The sequence below is a fragment of the Phyllobates terribilis genome, unplaced genomic scaffold (genome assembly GCF_046119375.1).
Source record: "Phyllobates terribilis strain yellow unplaced genomic scaffold, ASM4611937v1 Scaffold_8__6_contigs__length_399053987, whole genome shotgun sequence".
NCBI classification, from domain to species: Eukaryota; Metazoa; Chordata; class Amphibia; order Anura; family Dendrobatidae; genus Phyllobates; species Phyllobates terribilis.
The window spans coordinates 187918674-187937219 of record NW_027362768.1 but is presented as its reverse complement, the minus strand read 5'-3'; the positions used below and the strand labels follow the sequence as shown (position 1 = coordinate 187937219).

The 18546-nt window shown below is 44.9% G+C and overlaps 2 protein-coding genes across 2 annotated transcripts in view; one reads left to right on the top strand and one right to left on the bottom strand.

Moving 5' to 3' along the window:
* Positions 1-10066, top strand: part of PIGK (phosphatidylinositol glycan anchor biosynthesis class K) — a 144765-nt gene extending 134699 nt beyond the window's left edge. Inside the window, exon 11 of the mRNA XM_073643928.1 lies at positions 9051-10066. Within this exon, the coding sequence (XP_073500029.1) occupies positions 9051-9167 (117 nt within the window). The 3' untranslated portion in view covers positions 9168-10066. The remainder of the gene's footprint in view (positions 1-9050) is intronic.
* A 2092-nt stretch (positions 10067-12158) lies between these two features.
* Positions 12159-18546, bottom strand: part of ST6GALNAC5 (ST6 N-acetylgalactosaminide alpha-2,6-sialyltransferase 5) — a 210777-nt gene continuing 204389 nt past the window's right edge. The window contains exon 5 of the mRNA XM_073643929.1: positions 12159-14893. Within this exon, the coding sequence (XP_073500030.1) occupies positions 14662-14893 (232 nt within the window). The 3' untranslated portion in view covers positions 12159-14661. The remainder of the gene's footprint in view (positions 14894-18546) is intronic.

Genomic DNA, 18546 nt, shown 5'->3' with positions numbered 1-18546 from the left:
GCGTGTCTGACTACCGTACAGGGACGTGTCTGACTGCCATATGGGGGCGTGTCTGACTACCGTACAGGGGCGAGTCTGACTACCGTACAGGGGCGAGTCTGACTACCGTACAGGGGCGTGTCTGACTACCGTACAGGGGCGTGTCTGACTACCGTACAGGGGCGTGTCTGACTGCCGTACAAGAGGCATGTCTGACTGCCGTACAGGGGGCGTGTCTGACTACTGTACAGGGACGTGTCTGACTGCCACATGGGGGCGTGTCTGACTACCGTACAGGGACGTGTCTGACTGCCATATGGGGGCGTGTCTGACTACCGTACAGGGGCGTGTCTGACTGCCGTACGGGAGGCGTGTCTGACTGCTGTACAAGAGGCATGTCTGACTGCCGTATGGGGGCGTGTCTGACGTACGGGGGGCGTGTCTGACTACCGTACAGGGGCGTGTCTGACTGCCGTATGGGGGCGTGTCTGACTGCCGTATGGGGGCGTGTCTGACTGCCGTATGGGGGCGTGTCTGACTGCCGTACAAGAGGCATGTCTGACTGCCGTATGGGGGCGTGTCTGACTACTGTACAGGGACGTGTCTGACTGCCACATGGGGGCGTGTCTGACTACCGTACAGGGACGTGTCTGACTGCCATATTGGGGCGTGTCTGACTACCGTACAGGGGCGTGTCTGACTACCGTACAGGGGCGAGTCTGACTACCGTACAGGGGCGTGTCTGACTACCGTACAGGGGCGTGTCTGACTACCGTACAGGGGCGTGTCTGACTACCGTACAGGGGCGTGTCTGACTACCGTACAGGGGCGTGTCTGACTGCCGTACAAGAGGCATGTCTGACTGCCGTATGGGGGCGTGTCTGACTGCCACATGGGGGCGTGTCTGACTACCGTACAGGGGCGTGTCTGACTACCGTACAGGGGCGTGTCTGACTACCGTACAGGGGCGTGTCTGACTGCCGTACGGGAGGCGTGTCTGACTGCCGTACAGGGGCGTGTCTGACTGCCGTACGGGGGCGTGTCTGACTGCCGTACGGGGGCGTGTCTGACGTACGGGGGGCGTGTCTGACTGCCGTACGGGGGCGTGTCTGACTGCCGTACGGGGGCGTGTCTGACTGCCGTACGGGGGCGTGTCTGACTGCCGTATGGGGGCGTGTCTGACTACTGTACAGGGACGTGTCTGATATACGGGGGCTTGTCTGATGTACAGGGGCGTGTCTGACTACTGTACGGGGGGCGTGTCTGATGTGCGGGGGCGTGTCTGATGTGCGGGGCGTGTCTGATGTGCGGGGGTGTGTCTGATGTGCGGGGGCGTGTCTGACTACTGTACAGGGGCGTGTCTGACTACTGTACGGGGGGCGTGTCTGATGTGCGGGGGCGTGTCTGATGTACGGGGCCGTGTCTGACTACTGTACAGGGGCGTGTCTGACTGTACGGGGGGCGTGTCTGATGTGCGGGGGTGTGTCTGATGTGCGGGGGCGTGTCTGACTACCGTAGACTCCCAGTAGGCACAGAAGCCAAACTCTAATCACAGATTACAGCTCTGCCCTAATGAAGCCGAGCTGCAAAATACCAAGAGCTGAAAAAAATGTAGTTATCCAGTGTAGTTACTGACCTGCCAGCCATTTTTGAGCTTTACATTTTTTAGGTATGTCTGTTAACCCCTTCCCAATGTAGGACATAACAGTACATCCTTCATTGGGTCCACATGTATGTAGCGGTCTCAGGAGCTGAGCCCGCATCACAGGCTGCAGACATGGGTTATACAGCCAGTATCTGCCTATAACAGCATATTAGCACATTGCAATATGTAGAGAAAATGAGAAGCAAACGCAAGTACAAGTCCCCTAAAGAAACTAAAATATAAAGGTAAAAAAAAGTTTTTAAAATTATAAAAAAAAAAATGTTAATCCCCTGTTCCAAGTTGTGAAAAACAAAAAAAAATGAATTAACATATTTGGTACCACCATACCTAAAAAGTCTGATATGTCAAAATATGAAATGAACATAAAAAAAAAATCTTGCAGTTTTCACACTGGACACTGCGGCTTTTTTATATTCTTTTCAGGAAATCCACGTTAGCAGCAATGACCAGACATACACCTTATCTTATATTGAAACATCTAATGAGTGTGTGCAGCATTCATTGTGAAGGGAGGGGGAGGAGGTGAGCTGTGACATCACCTATTGTGAATGGTAGATCCTGTGTTATCTCCTGTATATAGAGGTGTTATCAGTCATTGTACAGGAGGAGGAGGTGAGCTGTGACATCACCTATTGTGAATGGTGGATCCTGTGTTATCTATTGTATATAGAGGTGTTATCAGACATTGTACATGAGGGGGAGAAGGTGAGCTGTGACATCACCTATTGTTAATGGTGGATCCTGTGTTATCTATTGTATATGGAGGTGTTATCAGTCATTGTACAGGAGGGGAGGAGGTGAGCTGTGACATCACCTATTGTGAATGGTGGATCCTGTGTTATCTACTGTATATAGAGGTGTTATCAGTCATTGTACAGGAGGAGGAGGTGAGCTGTGACATCACCTATTGTGAATGGTCGATCCTGTGTTATCTACTGTATATAGAGGTATTATCTGTTACTGTGCAGGAGGAGGAGGAGATGAGCTGTGATATCACCTATTGTGAATGGTAGATCCTGTGTTATCTACTGTATATAGAGGTGTTATCAGTCATTGTACAGGAGGAGGAGGTGAGCTGTGACATCACCTATTGTGAATGGTGGATCCTGTGTTATCTACTGTATATAGAGGTGTTATCAGTCATTGTACAGAAGGAGGAGGTGAGCTGTGACATCTCCTATTGTGAATGGTGGATCCTGTGTTATCTACTGTATATAGAGGTGTTATCAGTCATTGTACAGGAGGAGGAGGTGAGCTGTGACATCACCTATTGTGAATGGTCGATCCTGTTATCTACTGTATATAGAGGTGTTATCAGTCATTGTACAGGAGGAGGAGGTGAGCTGTGACATCACCTATTGTGAATGGTGGATCCTGTGTTATCTACTGTATATAGAGGTGTTATCAGTCATTGTACAGAAGGAGGAGGTGAGCTGTGACATCACCTATTGTGAATGGTCGATCCTGTGTTATCTACTGTATATGGAGGTATTATCTGTTACTGTGCAGGAGGAGGAGGAGATGAGCTGTGATATCACCTATTGTGAATGGTAGATCCTGTGTTATCTACTGTATATAGAGGTGTTATCAGTCATTGTACAGGAGGAGGAGGTGAGCTGTGACATCACCTATTGTGAATGGTGGCTCCTGTGTTATCTACTGTATATAGAGGTGTTATCAGTCATTGTACAGGAGGAGGAGGTGAGCTGTGACATCACCTATTGTGAATGGTCGATCCTGTGTTATCTACTGTATATAGAGGTGTTATCAGTCATTGTACAGAAGGAGGAAGTGAGCTGTGACATCACCTATTGTGAATGGTGGCTCCTGTGTTATCTACTGTATATAGAGGTGTTATCAGTCATTGTACAGGAGGAGGAGGTGAGCTGTGACATCACCTATTGTGAATGGTCGATCCTGTGTTATCTACTGTATATAGAGGTATTATCTGTTATTGTGCAGGAGGAGATGAGCTGTGATATCACCTATTGTGAATGGTAGATCCTGTGTTATCTACTGTATATAGAGGTGTTATCAGTCATTGTACAGAAGGAGGAGGTGAGCTGTGACATCACCTATTGTGAATGGTGGATCCTGTGTTATCTACTGTATATAGAGGTGTTATCAGTCATTGTACAGAAGGAGGAGGTGAGCTGTGACATCACCTATTGTGAATGGTGGATCCTGTGTTATCTACTGTATATAGAGGTGTTATCAGTCATTGTACAGGAGGAGGAGGTGAGCTGTGACATCACCTATTGTGAATGGTGGCTCCTGTGTTATCTACTGTATATAGAGGTATTATCTGTTATTGTACAGGAGGAGGAGGTGAGTTGTGATATCACCTATTGTAAATGGTAGATCCTGTGTTATCTACTGTATATAGAGGTATTATCTGTTATTGTACAGGAGGAGGAGGTGAGCTGTGACATCACCTATTGTGAATGGTCGATCCTGTGTTATCTACTGTATATAGAGGTATTATCTGTTATTGTGCAGGAGGAGATGAGCTGTGATATCACCTATTGTGAATGGTAGATCCTGTGTTATCTACTGTATATAGAGGTGTTATCAGTCATTGTACAGAAGGAGGAGGTGAGCTGTGACATCACCTATTGTGAATGGTCGATCCTGTGTTATCTACTGTATATAGAGGTATTATCTGTTATTGTGCAGGAGGAGATGAGCTGTGATATCACCTATTGTGAATGGTGGATCCTGTGTTATCTACTGTATATAGAGGTGTTATCAGTCATTGTACAGGAGGAGGAGGTGAGCTGTGACATCACCTATTGTGAATGGTGGCTCCTGTGTTATCTACTGTATATAGAGGTGTTATCAGTCATTGTACAGGAGGAGGAGGTGAGCTGTGACATCACCTATTGTGAATGGTGGCTCCTGTGTTATCTACTGTATATAGAGGTGTTATCAGTCATTGTACAGGAGGAGGAGGTGAGCTGTGACATCACCTATTGTGAATGGTGGATCCTGTGTTATCTACTGTATATAGAGGTGTTATCAGTCATTGTACAGGAGGAGGAGGTGAGCTGTGACATCACCTATTGTGAATGGTGGATCCTGTGTTATCTACTGTATATAGAGGTATTAGCTGTTATTGTGATTTTACCTCTGATGATAAGGAGTCTGCTGGAAACTCTTCATGAAAGGACAGGAAGTAGGAGTCCAATAAAGCTTCAGTGGAAATTATGAAAATTGCAAGTTTTCTAAATTTAATTTTTAATAAAGATTACGACTTGAAAAAAAATTGCCTAAATAGTTTTTAAAATGCACGTAACACAAAAACTTGATTTAACCATTCGGCCACCTTCTGGTGACACTTTCCCTTTAAAGACGCTCTCTGCCGCATTATATCATCCATTTTCCCTGCAAATGAATTTGCTTACAAGGGTCGGCAGCTCTTAGTGTGAAAGTCTCTCCGATCAGCACAGGAGAGAGTGATTAGAGCGAGCGCTGCGATCTGCAGACAGTCGGGTAATGACTGGAGTTCAGACGAGGGGGGCTTTCTGCAGCGCTGATGAGTCTGAGTCCAGAGTTTTACTCACCTGAGATCCCGGCTCATAGACACAACCGGCAGCGTCTGATGGAGGCGAGTCCGGCGTTACATTACGCTGCGTGTCCTTTATCGCTCCTTCCATGGCTCCTGACTGATAGAGGAGGAGTAGATGCGACTCCTCCTCACCCACCCAGTTTCCAGATGATTTGGCAATAACACAACCCAATGTAGATGTGATGGTCAACCTCCTAAGATGGTACAACTTACGTAAGGACTTTATGTTCCTACTGATGGTGAAAGAACCTACAGCTATCTCTACTGACTCTCCTACTAACTCGTGGCTCATCCACGCTCTCATGTGTTGTGTAGAAATTAGATAAAAAAAAAGATTTGAAGACCCTGTTCTGCCAGTCATTCCGATACTCCGTGGCAGCCAGATCCCAGAGTCCTGCAAACTCTCTCGAATGGTGGTATCATGGGCGCCGCTGGCATTTACAAGGTCCCGCGGCGTCATAAATTGTCCTTTTATGCTGCTTCTTTGTAGTGCTGGATTCACAGTTACACTGCTCATGACGTTGGGGATGACCATGTAAATGCCAGAGGGCACACAGGGTGCCAGCATTAGATTCCCAGCTGAGGAAGTTCGAATCCTGGTCCGGATACCATGAAGTACCAACATGGATGCCGGACCACGGTCTTCCAAAACTTTTTGCTCATCTTTTGTCAAGAGAGAGAAAGTCATTGTCAAATACCCATGAGCAGTGACTTACTGCCACGAAAAGCCAATACTGAGCTGAAATCGCTCTCACTACCAAGAGCGCTTCCAGACTTGGTTTTATCCACAAAAAATATATATATATATATTTTTTTTTATAAAGGCCATGTTTATAGTGATGTCCTTTCACACCCATCAGTGGTTTTTACTATTTGGTAAATTTTTATCATTCAGATCTTCCATAATTTTTCATTATTTCCCTTCTTTTTTGTTATGAATTTGTGCCCTTTCCAACACATTGTTAGCTGTTGATGCAGCAGACTGGCATTGAGCGCTATTATTTAGGATGTCCTTTTACTCCAATGGAGACTTTTCCATAGTGAACTATTCAAAGTACAAAGTGGCAGAAAGGTCACACAAGGTGACTGCTCATGGCCAGGATATATATATGTATATTTTGGAGGGTGGGTGATCTCCTTAATAATCTGCGGTGGACCATGAATGGTTAAAAGGTCGTCCATGACCCGACCACCTCTGCCGCTGGGTAGGAGTTACCCAGACTGATGAGTTAAGGGTCTTCCCTTCTGTTTTCCCGTCTCGTCATTAATCTCTCAAACTCTTCTCTTTCAACACATTTCATGTCATAAGAAAAAGCCGAAATTTGTTTTCCCTGGGGTGGATTGATGTATTTAATCTTTTCGAGCTGCTTAGAGGTATCAGCTCCATCCATCTTCAACCGATGACTGAAACATGAGCGGATTGCGAATAAACAGCGAAATTATTATTTTTTATTTTTTTTTTGCCTAATTAATAATTACGGAGATGTTTCCGGGCTAAGTGCGCACATCACCTTGTTTGCTTCTGCACAGTGAAGTTTCATTAGCTGAATGCTTCAATCTGCAAAACCCATTAAACTGAAGAGGTGTAACGCTGAATCTTCATAATAACCCTAATGGAACCAGTAACGTAGCGGGAGGAACCATCAAGTGTTGAGCGCGCGCCGAGCTGGTCTGCCCTAGAAAACACAATAGTAATTGATGGTTAAAGGGTTACTCCAGCCAAATCTTAAAACGTATCAGCATTTTATGATATCCTTTCAGAATAAGCTGTCATGTAAACATGAGAAATTACACTATTTATGGCCATTATGGGACTTGAATCCTGCATTCCTCACTTTTCTCTAATTTTAAATGTTCTCTGAGCTAGTAGATGGAGACTAGCTGCTATGAAGTCTCTAAAACATAGCACATAGAGACAGGAGGGAAGGAATCCCTGATGTCTATGTATGTTCAGAAGCCGCAGGACTGAGCAGTGTACTTGTGAATACTTCTCTGGGGTTAGATAAAACCGTCAGTAGCAAACTGCCGCAGCATTGAGGATGTTACACAGAAGGGTACCTGTGAATCAGTGCTGGGGTGAGCTAAAACACTCAGTAAAAAGCATCAGTCGCATGGAGGACATTATGTAGCAGTACTGAGCAGTGTAGTTGTGAATACTTCTCTGGAGTTAGATAAAACAATTAGAAAGCTGCCGCAGCATTGAAGATGTTTCACAGAAGGGGACATGTGAATCAGTGCTGGGGTGAGCTAAAACACTCAGTAAAAAGCATCAGTTGCATGAAGGACATTATACAGCAGTACTGAGCAGTGTAGTTGTGCATACTTCTCTGGAGTTAGATAAAACAATTAGTAGAAAGCTGCCGCAGCGTATGAGGATGTTTCACAGAAGAGGACATGTGAATCAGTGCGGGGGTGAGCAAAAAAACATCAGTAGCATAGAGGACATTATGTAGCAGTACTGAGCAGTGTAGTTGTGAATACTTCTCTGGAGTTAGATAAAACAATTAGAAAGCTGCCGCAGCATTGAAGATGTTTCACAGAAGGGGACATGTGAATCAGTGCTGGGGTGAGCTAAAACGCTCAGTAAAAAGCATCAGTTGCATGAAGGACATTATACAGCAGTACTGAGCAGTGTACTTGTGAATACCTCTCATGGGCTGATAAAAAAAAAATAGTAGAAAGCTGCATCAGCATTTAGATCTTTATACTGCTGTGTACCTCTGAATCCAGTTCTGAGGTCAGATAAAACATTCAGTAAAAAGCATCAGTAGCATGGAGGACATTATACAGCTCTACTGAGCAGTGTATTTGTGAATAATTATCTGGGGTGAGCTAAAAGTCTCAGTAAAAAGCTGCAATAGCATGGAGGGTATTGTACAACAGACGTTTATACAGCTCTGAAGTGCGAGAAAGCACTTAGTAGAAATCAGCAATATGGTGGACATTATACAGCAGTACTGAGCAGTGTAGCTGTGAAACCAGCACTTGAGTAAGATAAGACTTAGAAATCAATGCTCCGTGTGTTTATCTATTTTCTCTTTCTCCCTCGACTCCTTCCTCCTGCTCCTCCCTACAAAAACTTCAATTGGGGATGTAATCTTATCACTCACTAGTAGTGCTTTTGGATTTTAGCAGTAAGGGTGAATAATGAGTTCAGGAGAGGGACAAGTGGCTCATAAGTGAAGAAAGAAGCAGATTTCTCTGATAAGATGTGTTACAAAGTTCCTTATATTTGCTTTTATTATTGAATTATGCAAAGTTTGTTGAAACAACAGCGACCACTCATTTTACAGGAGATTTTAGTGAACTTCTCCCCAAGTCCTACTGAACTGAGATCCAGGATGCTGTTTGCGGGGATTCATACCTCTAGATGATTATTTTCTTTTTTAGCAGAGGGGGTAACTCATGATTTTGCTTTTCTTTGCAATCTTGGGTGTAATTTTTGTTTCATACCTTTTGCCGAGTCACCATTTTGAAATGCGTGGCAGCAGCGCTGTGAAGTCCGCACCAAACAGCGTCCTAGATCTCAGCATCTCTGAACCTTCAGGTATGATGGATGGCCTTTAAGTTACCAATCTGTATGTTTTGAATATGTGAGGGGAAACTGGAAACACAAATGCGTGGGGATCAACCTCCACGCCTTTGGCCGTGGTTCGATACAAGCCCAGCGCACCGGTGCAGAAGGGAAACCACCGCGCTGGACTACAACCTTCAGGATAGATCTAACTACATTGTCAGTGGGTTGTAAACTACTTGGCGGCACAGATGATTTTCACAGTGGTCATTATTTTGCCTAAAAATGTAGGAAAATGGTATTTTTTTTTTTTTGTTTTCCAGAAACCAAAACCAAAGGAATGGCACCCACCTGGAGGCTTTATCCTCGGCCTCTGGGCGCTGATTCTTCTCGTCTTCTTCAGAACCTACGGCATTAAACACATGAAGCACGTGTTCTAGAGGAGCACAACGACCATGGGGGCCAGGAGGACTCCGGCACTGATATTTCCCATCCCGGCCACGGTCTACTCTGCTGCTTTCCAATTTGAGTACAAAAGCCAAGAGGAAAGCCAAAAAGATAAGTTGCAAGACCACCCAAGCTTGAGGGCAACTATTTTATGGGCTGAGAACTCTCCAACACCCCAAAATGATTGGCGGCAAACCATAATTTATTGTGTACAGTCATAATATAGAGGATAAATGTAAGAAATCTTCCCCCAGCCCCCTTCGCAATTTATAAATAAGTCAATTAAAAGGCTTTATAGGTGCTGGAGGCCGCCGAGCTGAAAGTCCTTCTCATGCCAAAGCCGTATTTTCTACCGTTCTGTACATTTCCTCGCTGTTGGCACGGTGTATCCAGAGCTTTCTCAGCAGAAACAAAAATAGAAGTATTGATTTATCATGCTAAGTACAGCATTTCGGATCAATCCGGAACCCGAGGTAATTATGTATCTAGGAACTGGTGAGCAATTAGAATTTAAAGCAAGACTTAGCCGCCCGTGGAAAACCTCATTTGATTTATTCGCTGCTCATCAAACTCGAATGTCCAGCGCGTTTTGCCTCCTCAAGCATTTTCACTGCTCCTGTTTGCTTTTAGTGCAATCCTCTGGAAATATGAGGGTTTTCCAGTGCAAACAGTGCAGTCTGTAAAAAGACCAGGTGAAAGATGCTGAATCCACAAGGACGCAACCCAAGGACAGCAAAGTGCCGCTGAATGAGCCGGGGCGGCAGCTCCCGCGGGCACCTCGGGGCCAGGCCCATGGTAATCCATATTGCTCACGGGAATGTCTGATCATTGGCTCCGGTGCTCTGCCAGGTGTATCTTCAGGTGTTGGTAAAATAAACTGGGATTACGTTTATTTTGTGTTTTTTGCAATTTTATGAAATGTATTCGTGTGTCTATGGTACTCTCCTTGTAAGAATGGACCCCACAGTCACGCCGCTCAGGCGACACGGCCTGAATTGTGTCGTCCTCGGTTGATATTATTTAGAACTGAAGACGAGACCTCATTCAGGCCGTCATGTTTTTACGTACTGGGGCATGTAAAGCGTTGGGCACCCCTGGTGAAAATTCCTGGAATTGTGAACAGTTAACCCTAGAACGCATGACCATAAAAATCTACTTTTTCACATACCTGGGGCCTTTTAGGCCCGTGTGCAAATAACATGGAATAACTCAAACAAAAATGACAAACAACTATATACCTGAAGAATACCTAGAGTTTCAAAATTCTAACTAAAGTAATCTTGCAGAAAATAGAAAACAATTATCAGGGCGGGCCTGCGAGGCCCCAGGTATGCGTTCTAGGGTTAAGTAAGTTGAAGTTTAAATGATCTAAAAGGCCTAAAGTTACAGATGACACATTTCCTTTTGTATTTTAGGCAACAAATATATATATTTTCATGTTTTAAATTTTAAAAATGACAAAACGGAAAATGGGCCGATGCAAAAGTTTGGGCACCCTCTATGGTTAGTACCTAGTAGTACCCGCTTTTGAAAGTATCACAGCTCCTAAACACTTTTTGCAACAAGACAAGAGTCTTTCAGTTCTTATTTGAGGGATTTTCATCCATTCTTCCTTGGAGAATTCTTCCAGTTCTGTGAGATTCCTGGGTCGTCGTGCATGCGCTGCTATTTTGAGGTCTAGCCACAGATTTTCAATGATGTTCAGATCAGGGGACTGTGAGGGCCATTGTAAAACCTTCAGCTTGCACCTTTTGGGGTTGTCTATTGTGGATGTTGACGTGTGTTTAGGATCATTATTCAGTTGTAGAATCTTCCTCTTCATCTTCAGCTTTTTTACAGATGGTGTTATGTTTGCATCAAGAATTTGTTGAAATTTCATTTAATCCACTCTTCCCTCTACCCGTGAAATGTTCCCCGTGTCTTTGGCTGCAACACAACCCTAAAGCATGACTGATCCTCCCCCATATGCTTAATGGTTGACGAGATGTTCTTCTCCAGAAATTCTGTGCCCTTTTTTCTTCACACATACCTGTGATAATTGTGACCAAAGACTTCTATTCTAACCTCATCAGTCCACAGGACTTGTTGCCAAAATGCACCAGGCCTGTTTAGATGTTCTTTTCCATACTTCTGACGCTGAATTTTATGGTGAGGACGCAGAAGAGGTTTTCTACTGATGACTCTTCCATTAAGATCATATTTGTGCAGGTGTCTCTGAACAGTAGAACAATGTACCACAACTCCAGAGTCTGCAAAATCTTTCTGAAGGTCTTTTGCAGCCAAGAGGGGGTTCTGATTTGGCCTCTTTACCAATCCTACGAGCAGCTCTCACTGAAATTTTGCTTGGTCTTCCAAACCTTTTCTTGACCTCCACTGTTCCTGGTAGCTGCCATTTCTTAATTACATTTCAAACTGAGGAAAGGGCAACTTGAAAACGCTTTGCTATCTTCTTATAGCTTCTCCTGCTTTGTGGGCCTCCACCATTTTCATTTTCAGAGAACTCGGCAGCAGATTAGAAGATCCCATGGCTGCTGGTTTTGGCACGAGGTTGGAGGAGGTTTTTATAAAGATGGCAAATCTGCATCACCTTGTCTTTCCTAACGATGATGTTGAACAAGTGATAACCCTAACAGGCTAATTAAGGTATGAAACCTTGGTCAAAGTTATCTGAGCACACAAATCTCCAAGGGTGCCCAAACTTTTGCATCGGCCCATTTTCCCTTTTGCAATTTTTAAAATGTAGAAAATTACAATTTATTTTTTTTGCCCTAAAATACAAAGGAAATGTCTGTAACTTTAGGCCTTTTGGATATAATTTAATCTTCAACTTGCTTAACTGTTCACAATAACAAGAATTTTGACCAGGGGTGCCCAAACTTTTACATGCCACTCTGGTACTATACTACCCTTTAGTGTGAACTAACTAATATCCTGCGTGACAGGAGTTGGTATTTTACACTTTTAAGATGCATTCATGACACAAGTAGAGAAAATTTCTGCAATTTATTTACAGAAGGATCAGAAGATTAACAAAATATATTATGAAAAAAAAGGTCACAACTGAAAACCAATCCTGTGAAGTCGGAACAGCTGCAGTAAGTAAGAAATGACTTGTTAGAAAAGTCCTGGATCCGATATCTCGGCTGTCGCGGTATTTACAGGAGATCTGGATGTTTATTGCCGTCATCAACGAGGGGTCCCTGTTTGTTATACATTTTCCGGTTTTTGCTTCCATCGTACAACGTTTTGCAAGAGAAACTTGGGTCCAACTACGTTGGAAACCGGCACCAGGAAAGTGCTTTATTGTAGAGCCGCACCAGGCGGAGGGCGCTGAACCAGGCCTGAGGGTGATGAACCAGTCAGAGGGCGCTGAACCAGGCGGAGGGTGATGAACCAGTCCGAGGGCGCTGAACCAGGCGGAGGGTGATGAACCAGCCAGAGGGCGCTGAACCAGGCGGAGGGTGATGAACCAGCCAGAGGGCACTGAACCAGGCGGAGGGTGATGTACCAGCCGGAGGGCGCTGCACCAGCCGCTGGTCAATTCACTCCATGCTTACAGGACACATCAAACACCGCATCACTATATGGAGCCGACAACTTACATTTCCCTCCTTCACACTATTTTTTTCAGTGTTTTTACAATCATTTTTGGTGGCGTTTTCATTTGTTACATTTATAAATGCATTTTCTTCTGCTGTTTTTCAAGCCGAAGTGAGAAACTCCAGAGAAAACCCTCCCAGAGTATGGAGACGCTCAGTACCATCTGTGGACAATGCCGTCTGGCTACAGACTCCCACCACAAATTCTAATAAGGCCGTGTTCACACATTGCAGAAAATTGGTTTCAAATTGGGACCGATTCCACAGCCACAATCTGCCAGTATTTCTTGCGATATTCATTGCATTTATCTGCGGCTTCCACTTTAGTCCACTACAAAGCATTGATTAGGGTGAAATACACACAAAAATGTGCAAGTCGGAGATGTGAAATTCGCCCCATGATTTAATTTTTATGCTGATTTTTTTCAGCAATGTACGAATGGGATTCCGAAACAACCCCTTTACTAGTAGTGCGCTGGAAATTGCTGCAAATTTGTGGCACGAACATGGCCTAAAAATGTGACTGCTTGTATCCTCCACTAGGGGGAGCTCAGGAGCCTACTGCATACTGTATGATTCAGTTTAATTTATAGTTGCAAGAAAAAGTAAGTGAAGACATTGGAATCCCCCTCCATTGCTATAAACTGGAAGTTAAGACAACGTGTTAGTTATCCTGACACAGGACGTATTTGTACGTTTTACATCAGGTGTGTAGAGTGGGGTCAGGAGGTGAACCCCCCTCGTTACAGGGTGGGTATCGGCTCTGACTGTGACTTTATACGCGTGGGAGTCCACATGGGCGCCGGGAGCAGAACGGAGCCCCCATCACCGCCATCTTGGTGCTGAAGGAGATTGCTTCTTCTGTATACCGCAATCCTACAATAAGCAATCATATTCCGGGTCCGCATGCCTGAGCAACACCAAGACAAAAAAAAAATTAAAAATCTAAAAATCTTTTGGTCATCGGATCGCTCCAAAATTGTGTTTAGCTCAAACTGTTACCCTTAAAAATCCCAACTCGCCACGTAAAACAAAGCTCACAGCTCCACTGACCACTAAATTAAAAGTTTACGGGTTTTGGAAAATCTCGACATAAACCAAAGTTCGACTTTCATATTTTCCTGGTATAAAAAACAAAAACATCATCCAAGTCTGATATTGACGTCATCGCACCGACCTGGAGAATCGTGGGACCTGGTCATCTTTACCGCACAATGATCGCGATAAAAACAAAACCCCCCCAAAAAAAAACAATGGTGAATTTATCTTATTTTTTTTTCACCCTCAAACTGCACTTGGATTTTGATCCCTTCTTCAGGATTATAAAGTGATTCAAAACGGCAACTTTTCTTCCAAAGAGCAAGTCCGTATAAAAGTTTCATTGAAAAAAAAAAGGTAAAAACAGAAGAGCAAAAAAAATAAAAATAAATGACTGCATCCCTAAGGGGTTAAAATACATGAATCTGTCCATGGTATCAGATTGTTTTCCAAGTCACAGTTATTAAAAAAAAAAACGCAGACTGTATCGTATTCAATTCAGGTACTTCAAAGGGGTTCACTTACTTATATTTTTTTTTTGCATGTGTATGATGTATGCAGTGAGCTCCCCCTAGTGGTGGCTGCTGGCAGCCATGATCTATCTGTGAAGGAGATGTGGAACTCTCTACCTACAATGAAGGAGTGCTGAGATTTTCAGTCTACACCTTTTGGTTATGTGGGCAGACAGATTCCTACATTACGATCTGTTTTGTTTTGGGGCATCATCTCGGACCCTCTACACGACGCACCACTGACTACAACGTCCCTGGTCTAGTTGCATTGACAGCCTTGGTTCAGCATGGCCGCCTCCTCTCAGGTCTGGGTGACGGCTCTACTTTTGTAAGACTCCTCAGAATATTGGCTTTAGTGGTCCATGTCTTCCAGATTGGGATTCTGGTTTCCAGTCCGGTTGAAAAAAGCGAATATTAAAGGTCCGTGCCCAGTTGGCAAAAACTCTCTTCTCGGTGATAAAGCGGTGGTGGCTTCCTTTACGGCCCCGTTCATGGGAGATGTACATGGTACACTCATCTGGTCCCAAAGGTTCATAGTAATGGTAAGGTACGGACGTGTGGTTGGCAGCCCTGCGGAGAAGAACAGGAACGTCAAATGCCTGGAAACCTCATGATCAATCAATACATTGGTGGTCAATAAACAGACGTTAGATTTAAGGGGTATTCCACTGGAGAGGTGGCAGATAGCTGACTTACCCCCACCACTCTAACAATCTCCACACCAGGGGGGCTTTGTCCCATTTTCCCCCTCTATTTCTTAGCGGTCTGTGTCGCTACCATAGACTTTGGATGAAGCTTGACCTTCAAGTCTATTCTTGCTACGGGAGATGAGAGAAGATACAAGACTCCCGTTCAGTCGGGGTCTCGGTGGACAGACCCCACTGACGTTACCTTACAGGTCATCAACTATCAAATGGACAGGGATTGATTATACCTGAAATTCTATTAAAGTGGTTGTCCCAAATTTTTGAGTGATCACCTATTTACAGGAGAGGTGAATATAGGCTGATCACTGGGGGGTGCAACTCTATGTGCACCCATCACCCCATCTCCCGTACAATAAAACCAATGCCATGTCATGTCTTGCACCTAGGGACAATGCTGCGTATATAAATAAGTATGGCTCATCTTACCGAGGTATGGCTCAGGCTAGCAAAAACCTGATTAAAGACAGTCCCCGACGCGCGTTTCGCATGGTTGTAGTCTTTGCTTTCTCAAGGAGAAGTTGTGTAAGTGATGCCCAACAGGACCTTTTGAATCCCTAGTAACAGGTCACAGGGCCGCCATCAGTGCATTACTGCCCTTACTACTGTATGGGGCCCAGTGACCAGAAGCAAAAAGGGGGGGCCCGAGCCCCAAGCCCATGGACCCCTCTCTTTGCTTACCAGGCCCTTAGAGACAGCAGCTTGTTGCATGATGCAGTCGGCGGACGGAAATGGGTGCTGTACCTTTAATCCGCCGGGTGCATCATGGTCTTGTGACAGGCTGTGCGCGCTCATCTTCAGTTTGTTGCGGCTCTGGACGGCGGCCGGTCGGGCTAGCGTTTGCGTGTGTCAGGCAAGGCATTGTGTATCTGTGTGTGATAGTGAGGGGAGGCTGATGAGAGGGAGGCTACTGAGGGGAGGCTGATGAGAGGGAGGCTACTGAGGGGATGCTGATGAGAGGGAGGCTACTGATGGGATGCTGCTGAGGGGAGGCTGATGAGAGGGAGGCTATTGAGGGGAGGCTGAGAGGGAGGCTAATAATCGGATGCTGCTGAGGGGAGGCTGATGAGAGGGAGGCTATTGAGGGGATGCTGAGAAGGAAGGCTGCTGAGAGGGAGGCTAGTGAGGGGATTCTGCTGAGGGGAGGCTGGTGAGGGGACTCTGGTGAGTGGCTGTGGAGCGGGGGCACAGATATTGTTTCAAGAGGGTGCCAACTTCCGCAGACAGGTAGGGAGGAGTAGTTGCTAAATGGGGTGGCCTCCCCTTCCCCCTTTACTCTTGAATACTTGATATTTTTTTCACTTTGAGTTATGTTTTGAGGTGTATTTGTATTTATATTCTAGAATTAATAGGTTTTTAATGAATACCAATAAAGATATTTAGAGCAGTGTATAATTGGTGAATATATATGCAATAATATACCCTGTTTATATTTATTAATTTGGTGATCACAGGCAGCGGCGGTGGGCAGGTGGCGGCTGTGGACAAGCTGAAGTGACCATTAGATTCTTCTTGACGGGGCGGTGGCCGTGGCGGTGTCACTGGTTGTGTGAGTAGGTGTCAGGAAAATATTAATATCAGGAAAATGTTCTTCCATATCTGCCTGACATAGATGATCACCCCCCCCTCCCTTATTCCCCTTCTGCTCAGCACAAAAGCCCCAATTAACCCACGCCTGGGAAATAGTTTATGCAAATACGACCAGCCAAGGAGTGTTATAACTTCATTAGGAAGTAAGCATCTTGTCCCTGAAAGACGCAGGATGTAATTAAAATGCAGGCTTGCACTAATTTGCGTGTAACTGTTGAAGCTGCTTCCCGAGCTTCAAAGGGGAATTTGCAGACATGATGACTCCGATATGAATTATGAGATATTATGAGTTCCATACGTCCGGCAATAACGAGACCCAAATGGGTAGTGACCAAATCATCCCAGGAATGTGTAGATAGTTTTCCAGGGCTGTAACCAAAATCAGGGAGCTGCAGCGCAAAAACACCAGAATGGCAGACTGCAGCTATGTGAAGTGTGATATGAAAAGAAAGAGAAAATCATAAGGGAAAAAATGGCGTAGTCTGCAAGCTTCTGCGATCAACGGGCGATGCGTTATCGCAGAAGTTAGCGTTTCTAATAAAAATGTACAGGCTGGAGACCGGCCCACATGATGCCACCACAAGGGGCGTGTGGCCAGATCTCCCTTAGGTATAAAAGAATCTATGGAAAAGACAGGAGCACTCATTGCCAGAGGGGAATAAGAATTATAAGCAACGGGTCCTGTTCAATTACAGCATATTCCAACCAGAGAGCCCCTCCTCCACCTATATTGAATCGTCTCCACGATCGTATAGAGTAAGTTATCTTCTCTTTCCTCCTGTTTATTTTATGTAACTGCCTATGTATTTTAATGTCCCCTTTGTAACATCCTTGTATATATTTTTCCTAAACACTGCCTCCCTTTTGGATTAAATATAAAATTTAATAGTTCTGTTTCTTTTGTTCTGTAATCGTTCCCTTCCCCGAAGCCATATACGCTACCAAAACGCAGGCGTCCGGCCAGGCCTGTATTATATTTCAAACTCGGCCGGTGGTGGCAGAGAATATTAATAATTGGACTATCGTGAAGCTGGCAGTGACCGTACGGAAGGCTTTAAACACGGATTCCAGGCTGTGGAACCCAGGGTGTTGAGCCATACGCTCACTGGTCGCTTACCGATACCTACGTAGAGAGTAGTCTGGATCGCGTACTTGCGACTCCGGACGAAATACGGACAGCGTGACGGCACGGTGAGATATTGTGTGATCTCCCCGGTGTTGTCCTGACTCTGTGTGTTGGGTATTCCCTGACAAATTGGTGGCAGCGGTGGGATATTGTATGATCCTGCCGGTGCCATTCCTGACAGTAGGTAACTTAAGTCCATGTATTAATTTATCCACCATCTCAGTACGTGATTGTATGATGCAATCATTCCCTCCCCTCCTCCCTTCCAGCCCCCAACCAAAACTTAAAAGCTCCTGGATGATCCTGAGCGATGCTGCAAAACCAAATGCCGAATTACAACATCAGGCAGCCGCGCTCAGGATGCTCCAGGAGCTCAGACATTCTGGTTGGGGAGGGAATGATTGATGGAATCTGCAATCAGAAATAATGATTATAAAAAATATTGTCACAATCTGGTTACAATTAGTTTAAAAAAATGTATGTGACTCATTCCCTTAAAGAAAAATAAATAAAATATAAATAATATATTTAAGAGTATTGGATATTATAAGAAATGTTTAATAGGTTAGAGTGGAGCCCGGCCAGAAGAGTCTCCTTGTCCTGTTGACGGCTTAAGAAATCTTTTGGCCAAAACAAAAGCTGATGGCTATGTATGTGATCTGGTGTTCGATGGGAACTATTATTGTGTGATTGGTGAGGATGTAGTGCAAAAGTGGAGTTTTTCCAATAGTGGGCGGTGGGACTGTGGAAGGTTCGAGGGGTGGAGGCGGAGCTGGGGTGGAGCCTGGACGGAGTCTCAATGG